The sequence below is a fragment of the Python bivittatus genome, unplaced genomic scaffold (assembly GCF_059951505.1).
Source record: "Python bivittatus isolate LINGU-HERP-01145 unplaced genomic scaffold, Pbiv_v1 ctg000200_np1212, whole genome shotgun sequence".
Taxonomy (NCBI): domain Eukaryota; kingdom Metazoa; phylum Chordata; class Lepidosauria; order Squamata; family Pythonidae; genus Python; species Python bivittatus.
In genome coordinates this window covers 20349369-20364791 of record NW_028277040.1, presented here as the reverse complement: position 1 = coordinate 20364791, position 15423 = coordinate 20349369, and the positions used below count along the sequence as shown (strand labels likewise).

The following is a 15423-nucleotide window of genomic DNA, read 5'->3' as shown; positions in this document are numbered from 1 at the left end:
ACCTCACTAAGAATCAGGTCAGAACAAAGTCTAGATTATAATCAACTAACAGATTTATTTTACAGTGGGTTGGATCCTGAAGGTCTGTCCACCAACAGAAGTGCTATTTCCATTCACAGAAGGAAATGAGGCTCCTCCCTGGATAAGTTCTGTCAATTCCCCTTTTCCTGCAACCCCCTAGAGCTTCTTTTTAAGTTTCTCCTTTCCTCTTCTTTCAATGCAAGTGGAATTACACTGAGTGCAAGTATGGATTTTGTCTTCGGAAAAAATCCAACTCCCTACATGGACATATTTTTTAAAAATCTGGCACTATGTTGAGCATGTATTGCCAAAGATATAGCTGGCCTTAATAGCTTTGATGGCATCAAACAAATGTGGGATGTGGGAGAGGCGTTAGCAGAAAAGAATTGATGCATACCTCAGGATAAGCTCTAGACAGCTATTGCATGCAAACTGGTGGTGCACTGGAACTCTTTGCCAATGCCAGAGTGTAACATTTATTTACAGAAGAGAACATATTACTCAGGTTAACTAGTATGTGCAAGTGTTTCTTGGAAGTCAATTCCTACATAAAAAAAGGTCATACAAAATTCATTGGCTCACATACTGTTATTTTCCTTGACCTTTTAACATGGGTTTTATTCTTATAAGTTACTGAGAATGTTTCCACAAAACATTTTTGCCCTTTCAAAACCCCTTATCAAAGGCTATACTAACTGTTTTCTCTAATCCTCTTAAAAGGCCATACAATCAGAAGTCACAAATAGAAAGTGACACCTATATTTATCTAACCATCAAATTTCTTAAGGTTTCTCAATCAATTTGACATGTACTATGGAAACAGATAATCTAGGCAGAAGTTTACTTATCCACTTTTTGCTTCTTCTATTTTTCTTCATATTCCCCAAAATGTATTTTTAGCATTTTTTGAGTATAAGGAGCTGGTTACAATCAGTTTGCTGTCCCCAATTTAAAAATGCATCTGAAAAGATTTGCACATCCTTGCATAAGGTCTTGGATATCCTCCCCACTGCTCCCACACTTTTCTAAGCTCAGAAATACTGAGAAGAAAATGGAAAAGAAATGTTGCACCAGCCCAAGTACTTGAGCACATGTGGTACATTTATTTATTAGCACAATACAGGAAATCTTCAAAATGTATAAACAACTCAAACTAAGTAAAAAATTTCTTGGTCTTCTACTATCTCTAAGTTACTAGTACTACACTAAACTGTTTGCTAGAGTATAATTCAATGCACCTTGATAGCAATTTCCAAGAACAGGCAAAATCTGACATTCTTCATAGCCAACAACACAAGGAACAATGGCCCAAAGAATCATCACAAACTGAAACTTAATACTAATCTGTATTAACATGACCATGCTAGCAGATGTGTTTGTAGTAATTTCTTGAAACTAACCTTACAATGATAATAGATTCTACAAATTGGCTGGACCAATAAGACAACAGATAAATATTTTTCTAAGCTACTGCAGCCAGACAACCATATTGCACAATCCACTAAAATTCCCTCTAGTAAACCGCTGGGAGAGATGAAAGACTTCTGTTCCAAAACCACCAAAGTCAAACAGTAGAGTTTAAGGAGTGAGCAAACAAAAAGAAAAAGAGAGAGAAAAACTGAATAAAAGGGGGGAAATTAAGAAATTGGGAGTGTGGAATTTCGACAACGGGAGGGCAAGAGGGGAGCAAAACAAGGATAAGCTTCCAATAAATCCACGTACTAGTTCAGTGATGGCATGCACCCTCATGAGAACCCTTTTTTAGTTTTACAAATCCTCCTCTGAATAAGGAGAGATGACAATGGATTTTTGTGTCATGCTTCTGCGCTTTGGCGTCTACAGATACAGCATGACAGACTCACTGCTTCTCCTGCTCCTACATAGAAGACATAGAACCTACACATGTATTTATTTATAACATTTAGAGGCTGTCCAATTGCTAAAGACTATGGGTGGCTTACAACTAAAAAAGAAAAATAGAAAAAACAAAAAGATCAGGAATGGCCCAAACACAAATATATAAACAATGCCCCCCCCCCAGTTCAATATGGTTTCAACCTTCCCCCTGCCTCAAGACCTGGGAGAAAAGCCAGGTCTTTAATAGCTTCCTGAACATTATCAGAGTGGGATCCATCCAGATCTCTAGGGGATATAATTCCAGAAGGCAGGCTCCATGACAGAGAAGCACACTTCCTGGATTCCACTAGATAACATTGTTTAATTGATGGAACCTGAAACTGTAGACAGCAATGAGTAGGTTAACTGGAAAAGTACTCCCTGACAGCCAGACCTGATTTCTGGTGCAGGCATGGCAAGCTAAATACATCTTCATGGAGAGCAGAGACAATGACTACAGCAAAGACTGAAGAACCGGCTACGCTTGCACCGGGCCGCAGCAGCCACTTACCCGCCCACCGGCCTGCTTGTGAGCCACCCACAAGAAGGTGCTCACTTAACAACCCATGATTCTCACTTAACAACAGCAACAAGGACTGCTGGGATTGCCATCACTAAGCAATGCTGTCACATGACATCACGCTTTACAACCACATTACTTAGCGATGGAAATTCCAGTCTCAATTACTGCTGTTAACCAAGGACTACCTGCATAGTGGTGCTTAAAAGTTTGTGAACCCTTTTGAATTTTCAATATTTCTGCATAAATATGGCCTAAAATGTGATCTGTTCTCCACACAAGTCTTAAAACTAGATAAAGAGAACTCAAGGAAACAAATGAGTCAAAAACATTATACTTGTTCATTTATTTTATTGAGGAAAATGATCCAAAGCTATATATTTTTGTGTGGCAAAAGTATGTGAACCACTAGGATTATCAATTCATTTGAATAGGAAATTAAGAGTCAGGTGTTTCAATCAGTTAGGTGATAATCAAGTGTGAGTGTGGGAGATGCTTAAAGAACAGAATTATGTGTACCCATTATGAAAGTCTGATCTTCACAATACAGGTATGTGGAAGTGTGTCATGGCTCAAACAAAGGAGATTTCTAAGGACCTCCGATGCTCACCAGGCTGGAAAACACTACAAATATTTATGCAGAAATATTGAAAATTCAAAAGGGTTCACAAACTTTTAAGGACCATTATATACTGAACAGCATAGGGGACATGAAGGAATCCAGTGGGCACCACAGGTCAACAGTAGGATTTGTTCTTAACAGTAAGCCACCAGCACTACCTTCTGGATGTGACTTCACCGGAAAGACCATTGTAAAACAAAGCCACCAGTGCCTAGCCCCATCTGGTGGTCCAGAAAGATGGTAGTTTATGATATTGAAAGATGTCAAACAATCTAAATTGATACAGTTGAACTTCCATCATCCAGTTCCCATTAAAGGTCATTCACTAAGATAAGCAAAGCAGTCTAAGCCCTATATCCTGGCAAAAAGCCACAGTAAAACTAGTCCAGATAATCAGTATCATCCAGGTGTGCCATGATTTGCAAGACTGTCACATATATTTGGGACTTGCTGATAGTTCCTAATGTCCAAGTCAATGGAATATATATTTAGTGATAGTCTTATTACTGTCTCCTTAAGTTAGAGATGGATAAACCCCCTCTCTCAAGGAAGCAGTGGGGCCGGGAAGGGCAAGAGACATCCAAGCAAGTGGCAGCCCTCACCTTTCCAGACACCTGTCTACAACCTTGAGTCTACCAGTCAGAAAAAATCCAAAACAACAGGTTAAGTGCCTGCTGCTGCTATATCCTTCCACTGTACCTCAACACTGGAATCCAAGTTAAGGTGGGGTTAAGGCTGCTCCAAGTTACCTTGTCTACAAAGAATGTTACAGACTGCTCATACCAATTCATTACCTGCTCTGGCACCCCCTTTCTGGCATCCTGATGGAATAGGTGCCTGAGTATGAAAAAGCAATGCAAACCTACTTCATGCAGATACAGTGAAGGCAGTGAAGTAAGCATTCTTTGCTGCATCCACACTATAGGATATTGTTCCAAATGTGCTTTATTTCGTGCCCGATCCAATTCATTCTAAATTTCCTGCTATTTACACTCAAGCTGTTGTCCCTTCTGGTTCATTGCACTCAATTCCCCATTAAGCTAAGGGACCTAGTGGAACAACTGGCTAGACAGTTGCCATTCTGCTCCCTATCCACCAAACCTACTCTACTGTACATGGAAGACAGAGCTTGAAGAGATGAACTCCCTATTCTTTCTCTCTGCCAGGTCCATGACACATTAGGCTGGCATTTTTATCGAGTACTAAATCCTAGATGAGAACTATCTAATCAGCAATTATAATTTAGTCTTTATCTCATGGATTTACAGCAACTTACAGAACATAAGAACTTATTCTATTTTTTTATCCACATCTGCTTAACTATAACCAACATTAACCACTTAAGGCAAGACTTTGCTGAGCTACTAATACAGAAATGATTTGCTGAATATATTAGAAAAATGCTGATAGATTTCTGTAACATATTCATTTCAATAAACATTAAAAAATAAAGAACAAAGAGTTCCAGATCAAGACTTTATGCTCACAGAAATATGTCACAATTGACTTCTGATTGACACAACATTGAATGGAGATATGCCAGAAAATACACAAATAATCTGGATAATGAAATCATATAAACATTATATTGATTGTAATAAACATTGTATAATCACAAGTCCACAAATGGGGGGGATTTTCTTCTCCTCTAAACTACTCCAATCCTGTTGTTGAAGGCCCTTCAAAAGATATTGTGGATGAGAAGATATTTTTCTCCCTCCACATACAATTGACAATAACAGCTCAATCAGTTGAACATCTTAACTGCATTTCACATACCCTTTAAGAATACAGGTAGTCCTTGCTTAACAACCACAATAGGGACCGGAAAATTCATCATTAAGTGGGGTGGTCATTAAGCAAAACATCACTTGACCGCACCCAATTTTACATTTTTTGCAGTGGTCATTAAGTGCGTCACACAGTTATTAAGTGAATCACACCATTCCCCATTGATTTTGCTTGCTGGAAGCCAGCTGGGAAGGTCGCAAATGGCGATCATGTGATCCCAAGATACTGCAACTGTCATAAGTGCAAGCTGGTTGCCAAGCACCCAAGTTTTAATCACATGACTACATGGGCACTGTGATGGTCGTAAGTGCAAGGACCAGTTGTGAGTTACTTTTTAGCGCCATCGTAACTTCAAATGGTCACTAAACAAATGGTTTTTAAGCAAGGACTACCTGTATCTCACTGAAACTAAGTGAATGCTACAGTTAAATTGGTAAAACGTACAGATAAGATTTCAAGAAGCATAGTTATACATAGACTTACTATTTTTTTCTTCTGGGCTTTTAAATCTTCTAAGGCTTCATCTAGAAAACAATATTTACAATAATATTTTAATACTAATATGACAAGCATATCCACACCCACAATAAATAAAATATTGGATACAAAAGGTAATTTCGTCAAACACTGATCAGGTTAAAGTTCTAATGGAGTATTACCCATTTCCTTCTGGCTAATTGATGGGACAGTTTAATAAGACACATCATTATTCATAATCTTAACTGCAACTGAATATGGTGACTTATGAAGCCTTTTAAGTTTTCATGCAATACTGTATCAAGCAAACTATTATTAAAACTAGCATTGTTTTGACCTGTCATAACAGCTTCATAACCAAGGCAAGAAATTAAAATTGATGCAAAGCTACTGTCACAGAAACATTACTTCCTGGGAAAAATATATTAGCTTAGTTTAAATAAAAGTATAGTTTCAAAGTGTTAAAATCAATCCCAGGATTAAGCAGATACTCAATGCTGCACTAATGTTTCAAGGTTAGTAAACCCATTTTGTTTAAGAAATAAATACTAGTCAGGAATTATAATGGAAGAGAAGCAGCATAACAACAGATTGTATAATAATGTTGTAATATTTTTATCACCTCCTGGGAAAAAAGAAAAATCTAACTTTAAATGTATAAAGTATTTTTGTGAAGTCACTGCAACTCAAGTGTTGAAGTCAAATCAACTGAAGAAATTACTGAAGTAGTAATAACAGAGTTCTGGTACAAAGGCCCAAGAACATCAGTGGGGCCACATAAAAACTAATGTTAAGATATATACAACTGAACTGAAAGGCTTACTGCATGCAAGGTTTATGCCAAGAGCACCCACATAACTCCAAATTCTGGAATAAACAGCTGTTATAATCTATTCAGATGTACTGGACTGGTTAGAAACAGAGAGTGCTAATATAACTTAATTATTACATGCTAAATGAAATTGGAAAAGTGGTTTCACATAACCAGTTAGACAAGAAGTTCAAGAAATGGGATTAAGTAAACCATGAGCTCATAAAATCACTGCAAAGATATATATATATATTTTTTCTCTGTTTTTATTTTGAGCTCCTTTCAAGAGGGCTGCTCTATAAATGAACAAGGACTTTAATTATCATGTTCTTAACAATTTTTACAAATACAGACAAAACCACAACAGATCTTAGTTATAACCCACCAGGCTTAGGAAAACATCATAAGAACTAACTTAAATACAGGTTGAACTCCTTTCAGATTAAACTCCTTTCTATAATAAGATTACTCAATATCTTAAAATGCATTTGCCTCCAGAAAACTCAGCCAATGATAATTCCACTCTATAAATAAGCAAAGAAGAATACACACACCAACTTGAAACCAATGCTTCAAATTCATTTCTCAGTGGAAACAATTTCAAATGTATGCTTAAAAGCACATTTTTTGGTGGTATGGTAAGGCTCCAGGTTTCGAATATATTCTTTACATTCCTTATCCTCACCCAGTCCAGCTGAAGAGGTTGTTGTATAAATTTAATTAATCAATTGGCAGTTTTTAAGCGTCACCTGTACTAGATCTAAATATCTCAAAAATGCATCCTACCAAGAAAACAAAGGATTCAAAAGATCTCCCTTGGAAAAATGAATCATGTTCAAGAGTAACATATATTTGTATATTTGTAACACAACATATTGTGCCTTCAAGTCCTGGCAACTGCCTGGACTAGTCCCTGCAGTTTTCTTGGCAAGATTTCACAAGTGGTTTGCCATTGCCCCCTTCCCAGGGCTGAGAGAGAGTGACTGGCCCAAGATTACCCAGCTGGCTTCGTGCCTAAGGCAGGACTAGAACTCACAGTCTCCCACTTTCTAGCCTGATGCCTTATCACACCACCAAACTGGCTCTCCAACCTATATAATGCCACAGGCAACCCAAAGCAATCATGGGTATGTCCAAATGATTTATGAAGCCTAAGAGCCATTAAAAGTAAAGTCAGACTGTACTATAAAGAATTCATTTGAATATGTTTTACGCATAAGAGGTTTAAAAAGTCCCTTTAAGTATCATTTAAGTATCTATTACTTGATATCAACTTGGTGTAAAGTTTGCAGTAGACCTTAAAGTAGGAGTAGATAATCTGTTGGCAACAGCCTGTGAGGTGCATGCAGCTCTCAAACCCTCTAGCCCTAAGAAGAATTATTGTATGTGCATTTGGTGCTTATTTTAAGTTAAACTGGTTGGGGATGAGAAGACACCCCCATTTTTTTTTTAAAAAAAACCTAGGAAAAATCACTCTGGCCATTTGTACATCATGACATCACTGTCCTGCCCCCTGTGGCCAGCCTGTAGCAATAATAGTAAAAATAAATAATAGTAAAAACGGCTGTGTAGCACATAAAATTTAATCTTCAAAAGATGCTTCACACAGCAGCTGCTTTTCCTGTGGATCCTGGGAAAAGGCATGGTTGCTTTAAGATGTTGCAGATATGTGCTACCTATGTGTTTCTGTTTGCTCCAAAGCATTTTTTGGCAATCAGATCTGAAGGGCTAGTAAAATAAAGTGCAGCCACTCCTGTGTTTGAAATTTACATTATGGCCTACCAGGAGGTTAGTCCCTCACATTGTGTTAGCTCTGACCAATCCCCTTTTTTCTCCCCAGTCTGCTAATTGCATACAAAAAGAAATAATAAGTGTTGTTAACTTCAAGGAGACAGATTTTTCTGACTGTCTGATCATTTGCTGCTTTGATATAGAGCTTATTTTGTCTTACATTGAACACTGAAAGCAAACTGAAATATTGCAAATCACTTTCAGCCTCTGTTTAGAATCTTCAGCTTTGATTCATATACAAGGAGGAATGCTCAAACTATCGCACAATTGCACTCATTTCGCATGCTAGCAAGGTTATGCTATGCTCAAAATCCTACAAGCTAGGCTTCAGCAGTATGTGAACCGAGAACTACCGGATGTACAAGCTGGGTTTCGAAGAGGCAGAGGAACTAGAGATCAAATCGCCAACATTCGCTGGATCATGGAGAAAGCACGAGAGTTCCAGGAAAATATCTACTTCTGCTTCATTGACTATGCAAAAGCCTTTGATTGTGTGGATCACAACAAACTGTGGCAAATTCTTAAAGAGATGGGAGTACCAGACCCCCTTACCTGTCTCCTGAGAAATCTGTATGCGAGCCAAGAAGCAACAGTTAGAACCGGTCATGGAACAACCGATTGGTTCAAAATAGGGAAAGGTGTACAACAAGGCTGTATACTGTCACCCTGCTTATTTAACCTATATGCAGAGTACATCATGAGAAATGCCAGGCTGGAAGAATCACAAGCCGGAATTAAGATTGCAGGGAGAATCATCAGCAACCTCAGATATGCGGACGATACCACCCTAATGGCAGAAAGTGAAGAAGAACTAAAGAGCCTCTTGATGAAGGTGAAAGAGGAGAGTGCGAAAGTTGGCTTGAAACTCAACATTAAAAAAACTAAGATCATGGCATCTGGACCCATCAATTCCTGGCAAATAGAAGGGGTAGAAATGGAAGCAGTAACAGATTTCATTTATTTGGGCTCCAAGATCACCGCAGACGGAGACTGCAGCCATGAAATTAAAAGACGCTTGCTCCTTGGGAGGAAAGCTATGGCAAGCCTAGATAGCATATTAAAAAGCAGAGACGTCACCTTGCCGACAAAGATCCGCATAGTCAAAGCTATGGTTTTTCCAGTAGTAATGTATGGCTGTGAGAGCTGGACCATAAAAAAGGCCGAGCGCCAAAGAATTGATGCCTTTGAACTCTGGTGCTGGAGAAGACTCTTGAGAGTCCCCTGGACTGCTAGGAGGTCAAACCAGTCAATCTTAAAGGAAATCAACCCTGATTGCTCATTGGAAGGATCGATAATGAAGCTCAAGCTCAGATACTTTGGTCACCTAATGCGAAGAGAGATCTCTTTGGAGAAGACCCTGATGCTGGGAAAGATTGAAGGCAAAAGGAGAAGAGGACGGCAGAGGATGAGATGGTTAGATAGCATCACTGAAGCAATGAGCATGAAACTGAGCAAACTCAGGGAGGCAGTGAAGGACAGGAAGGCCTGGCGCAATATGGTTCATGGGGTCACGAAGAGTCGGACACGACTTAACGACTAAACAACAACAATATACAAATAAACATCAGAATGAAAATAGTTGTACTGTTCATGAATTACTGTGCTCTCCCAATGACTGTATTGCATGGTTTTAATTGTTTTAATGTTTTGTATTGTTTGTATGGTTGTCTTATTCTGTGTTTTTTCGGTATTGTTTATGTTTTAATTGTAAGCCACCCAAAGTCACAAATGTAAGATGGGCAGCTATATAAAATGAATGAATGAATGAATGAATGAATGAATGAATGAATGAATGAAATAAGTGCCATTCCCATTGATTTATTAAGATATAGTTAAATAGAGCTAGAGCTATTTGTGTTTTGTATGTGTGCACACACACTTGCTTACTTACTAGGGGAAAAAATCTAGATAGAATCCTTAGCTAACTGAGGAAAGGTAACTATTTCTCCTTTTTCTACATAGATGCCCCCTCTCCCAAAGCCACCATCCATGTTGTCATGGAGTAACCTTCCCCAACATGAAACCTTGTAGATGCATAAGATTACAGCTCTCTGCAGATTCGGGCTATTAAAGAAGGTTGTTCCACATCAATCTAGAATGTTTACAAATTATTAAGAAAATCAAAACAATCTGCATATAGAAGAAGATATGAGAGACTGTTAAGCAGGCAAATAAAAATAATATGCATCAGATTGCCTATATTTCAAGTTCCTCAATCAATGGGCACTGGAGGACCAAATATACCAGTAAATAATAATGCTAAATAGATTAAAGCAGATTGGTAAACCCTCTCATATACTCCAATAGTTTAACAAGCTTTCTATGCCAGGATACACCAGGACTGCAGGCTGGCATGTACAAATGCACATACATACACTATATAGGGAACTCTGACTTGGTGCCAACCAAACTTACAAGTTTTATTTGGTTATCCAGGATCTCACAAATAAAACAGAATTCATCTATTTCTACCAACACTAATTTCTGTTATTAGTATAAGAATGTAAGTGAAAGAAACCCAATTACCTTGGGAAAAATTAATGATAGGAATTAATCTTCCTCTTAATTTTTCAAACAGTATTAATATCATTCAGTTTTATGACTGAATGCTTTACATCCAAGTAGTTTTATTATATTCAGTGTCTCATATCCTACACTGATTGCTCATTAATCCTAATGTAAGTTTGTGAATAAAGCAAAGTTTGGTATTTAAGATGCCCAGTGCTTAATATCTATATACATTTTACAGAACAAAATAATACCAAGGAATAACATAATAGAAGTAACTGAAACTTGCATTCATGAATTTATTTTTCTAAAATCAATTATTTTATATGGCCATTTCAATATTCACAAAAATGTGCATACTTTCAAGAATTCTATATCTCTGTTTAAAAATGTGTATGCCATCCTTTGAAACCAAACTCTCTCTCTTCATCAGGAAAGGATATTTGAAACAGGAAGAAAGAGGGGAAAAAGCTGACTTGATACTGAAATTATAATGTCTGCATGGCCAGACTGTTGTTTCTTTTGACTGACAATGATTGTGCTGCAGCTTTCTGGACCAACTATAGTTACCACACACTTTAGAAAAGTCAGTGGAGCACAGTTATTAAATCAATCATGAATTACCATGTCCAGGTCTTTTTTCTCCTGGAAAGACACACAACTAGCACATCTGTCTAAACTGATAAAACACGATCCTAGCTACCACTCCATGTTGAGTATCCAGGAGTTGAGCCAGATCCAAAAGCATTTGCTGACAAAATCCTGTTCTGTAAGAGAGAGTGTGAACCTATTGCAAACAGCTTGAATACTGAACCACAGAATCCCTAACTAATGGTATATCTGTCTTGTCCAGATTGCCTCAGCCTATTCACTTCCACAAGAAAAGCCAGATAACCCTAAAGGTCTAACTAGCCCAGCCTGCTATTTACACAGTGGCCAATAAGAGCACTATAGACAGCCCCAAACAGGGCATGAGTAAGTAGCATCTTCTTGATCTTGGTCCCCAATAATATACAGAAAGGGATATGACCTCCAACGCTGGTAGTCATATGTAACTATAGTGGCAAGTAGCTTTGTACAGCCTTATCTTCCATGAGTATTACACACTATACATTTCATTAATATACTACACGTGGCATCTGTCTTGAATGCCTCATTATTCAACTTCATTGAAAGAGCTCAAGTTCCAATACAAGAGGGGAAGAAAAAATCAGCCTTATCCATTTTCTTCCCATCTGATCCAAATTCAGATTATGGTACAGGATTTCTATTGCCTACCTAGTATTATAAGAAAAACAGAACAGAGATTCATCTACACATTGATGATATTTTCAATTAAAATCTCTGGATTATTTCTACCAACATTTCACATAAAAAGTTAAACAGCAAGGAAAACAAGGAAGATCTCTGAAATATTACAAGGTATATTCCATCAATGACAAAGAATAAAAGCAGCAAATTCCAACAATTATCTCTTGCACAGATCAACCTGCAGTCAAGTTTGCCTTGATCCCAAAGCTAAGTCAGACATTAGACTGAAGTGGATTAAAATAGCAGTTGCTACATACTGAAACATTAACAGCTGCACAGACCTCATTGACCTGATCAGTAAATTCCTGTAAGTCATAAATGTTTATTTTCAAACCACAATGATTTGAGTTTATAAAACTTAGTATGGTTTAGAATGGTTCCAAGATCAAGGCTTTTCCAGGAATACCTGAAGCTGGGCTGCCACAAGTTGCTTAAGCATCCTCCCAGAAACAGAATATTTTAGACCATTATGGAATTCAATAATGTTTTATTTAAAATGGCTTTGCAACAACTTCCTTTAAGATTGTTGGGACCATTGCCTTTTAAGAACTAAAAGCTGCCATACTAGAGCAATTTTAAACTAACAGCTTTACCACACCAAGATGGTCATGGTCTAAGCAGGTAAGATGTAAATCTTAGTTCTCACAGAAATTTGAAAAATAAATGCTTAGAGTGCCAGATACTAGTACTACATACTATTACTATGTAGCAATTTGGAAATAATTGGAGAAATATGTTTTGGACCATGCAAGAATGTGAATGTAGCATATCCTACAACAGTTTGTATTCTTTCCCCAGGATCACAAGGCTGCCTTATGCCATATATAAATACATACACACACACACGTGCACACGCACATATATATATATATATATATATATATACACAGAGATTTGGACTATATGGCCAAAGAAACCAGAATGAAGCAGGAGAATGACTTAACAATTTCTGCCAATCCAATTATTTCTTCATTGCTAATATGGTCTTCAAACTACCAAAACAATACCAAAACATGGACATTACCAGATGGAGTTCTCAGAAATTAAACTGACTATATTTACTAGTAGAAAAGAGGTAGACAGGCTTAGTTATAACAGCAAAGACATGGCCAAAGGACTGACAGTGGAACAGATTATTAATTGTTCATGTGCAAGTTCTAAGTTGAGCTAAAGCAGAAGAAAGCCAACCAGTTTCCATGATATGATCTTGAGCATATACCCAACATTTTCAAGGAGAACATCAGAAATCACTTTGAAGTTCTAAACCTCATTCATCAGGAACCAGAGAAACTCTGGAATGAATTTAAAGAAGTCATTAAGAATGAATGTGAAGAGAGACTGCCAAAGATCAAGAAGAAAGCACACTGGATGTCAAAACGAACAGTGGAAATTGCCAAGAAGAGAACAGAACCCAAAGCCAAGGAAGACAAAGATCTCAGGAAGGAACTTAACAAAGAATTTCAGAGAACTGTTAGAAGAGACAAGAAGCAGTATTACAACATCTGTAAAAGCACTAAGGATGGAAACAGACATGGAAAAATAAGAAATGTCTTCCAAAAATTCTCTAAACTCAGAAGGAAGTTCCAATCTTGAGTTGGTACATTAAAGAATGCCAGTGGACAGATAATAACTGATTCAAAGAACATCAAACAAAGATGGAACAGCATACTGAAATTGTCTACAGTAGAGATCCTAACATCCAAGATATCTATTCACAAAACCCTCTACTACTAGAAGATGAAGTTAAGTCAGCCCTCCACTCATTACCAAATTGGAAGGTTACAAGAATTGATGTAATATCTATAGAAATATGGCAATTAACAGAAGAAGGATCAGTAAAGGTTCTAACCAAGCTATGCCAAAAAATTTGGAGAACACCACAGTGGCTAACAGATTAGAAAAGGTCAGTCTTCATTCCAAAAGCAAAGAAAGGAGACTTAACAGAATGTGGAAACTATCATATAATATCTTTAATTTCAGATACTAGCAAAATAATGGGTAGGATTATTTAATGCAGATTAGAGCTCTACAAGGGAAAAGAGATGCCAGATATTCAAACTGCCTTTTGAAAATGTTAAGGAGCATGAGACATTATTGCTGATGCATGCTGGATAACTGACAAATCCAAAGAATACTCAAAAGAGGTCAACATATGCTTCATCAACTATAGAAAGGCCTCTGATTGTGTCATGTCAAGCTGTGGAATGTGCTTAGAAAAATGGAATCCTAGAACATCTCAGTGTCCTCATGCAAAATCAATACACCGGTCAGGAAGCCACAGTACAGAACATGGAAAAAAGAGTGGCTCCAGGTTGGCAAAGGAGTAAAATAAGGTTGTATACCCCACCCCCCATTTATTCAACCTGTATGCAGAATATGCACTGAGAGAAGTTCAATTGGAAAAAGATGACCTAGGTTTTAAATATGGAGGCAAAACATCAATAACCTCCACTGTGCTGCTGACACTACCCTCATAGCCCAAAATGCCAAGAATCTGCAAGCTGTAGTATGAAAGTCAAAGAGCACAGTGAAACAATTGGATTAAGATTAAATAGAAAGAGACCAAACTCATGACAACAGGTACAATAACTAGCTTTAGAACTGACAACAAAGACACTGAGGTGGTAGATAGCTTCTACCTTTGAGGAACAACTATCAACAGTAAAGGAACCAGCAGATATATGCCAGATTAGCACTTGGTAGAGTCGGCATGAAAGCCTTGGAAAAGATATTCAGATGCCAGGATGTGTCTATACCTACAAAAATCAGAATTGTGCAGGCAATGGTTTTCCTTGTGACACTCTATGGAAGTGAAAGTTGGACTCCAAAGAAGCATGACTGAAAGTGTATTGACACTTTTGAAGTTTAATGTGGAGAAGAAACCAACACTAAAGAAAACAAACAAATGGATCATCAAACAAGGAAACAAACAAATGGATCACTGAACAAATCAACCCAGAGTTTTCATTTGCAGGACAAATAACCAGGCTCAAATTATCATACTGGACATATTATGCAAAGACCAAACTCTCTGCAGAAGTCTATAATACTGGGAAAGGGGAAAGGAAAGATAAGAGGACAACCAATAGCAAGGTGGGTGGACTCAATTACAGTGACAATTGGTGCATGGTTTGAAAATGTAAAGTACCAGATTGAGGACAGATCCTCCTAGAGGATCACTAAAAGGTGACACCAACTTGATGGCACAAAATCAATCACACACACATGTACATATTCTTTGTCCAGCTTTGGCTGGCATGCCTTATTGAGACCTATCATACTTTGATCATCATCACTTGTTTGGATTACAGGTAGTCCCCCTGTTAAGAATGCCCAGTTTAAGGATGACCCATAGTTAACCTATGCAACAACAAATAATTATCTATATATAATAGAGAAGGCAAATACAATATAGCAAAGGAGAATATTGAATCCTAACCCCTGAGATATGTTACCAGCATAGAGCAACCAACTGATAATTCTTATTTTGTAACTTACAGTATAACCTTTCTTAATAGCTCTGAGAGCTGAAGCATGTTTGGTATAATAAACATAAATATCGAAAGAACTATAGTTTATAAAAAGGCAAATGCTATACAATAGAAAATATTCTTTATTGCATTATCATTTTACTATATATATAATCATCTTCATAATATTTTATATTTTATATTC

General features: G+C 37.4%; 1 protein-coding gene across 8 annotated transcripts in view; it reads right to left on the bottom strand.

The window, feature by feature from the left end:
- Positions 1–15423, bottom strand: part of LNPK (lunapark, ER junction formation factor) — a 63589-nt gene that overhangs the window by 29612 nt on the left and 18554 nt on the right. For all 8 annotated transcript variants that reach the window (XM_088135778.1, XM_088135781.1, XM_088135779.1 and 5 more), the window contains exon 6: positions 5334–5374. In XM_088135778.1, coding sequence (XP_087991904.1) covers positions 5334–5374 — 41 coding nt within the window. The remainder of the gene's footprint in view (positions 1–5333; positions 5375–15423) is intronic.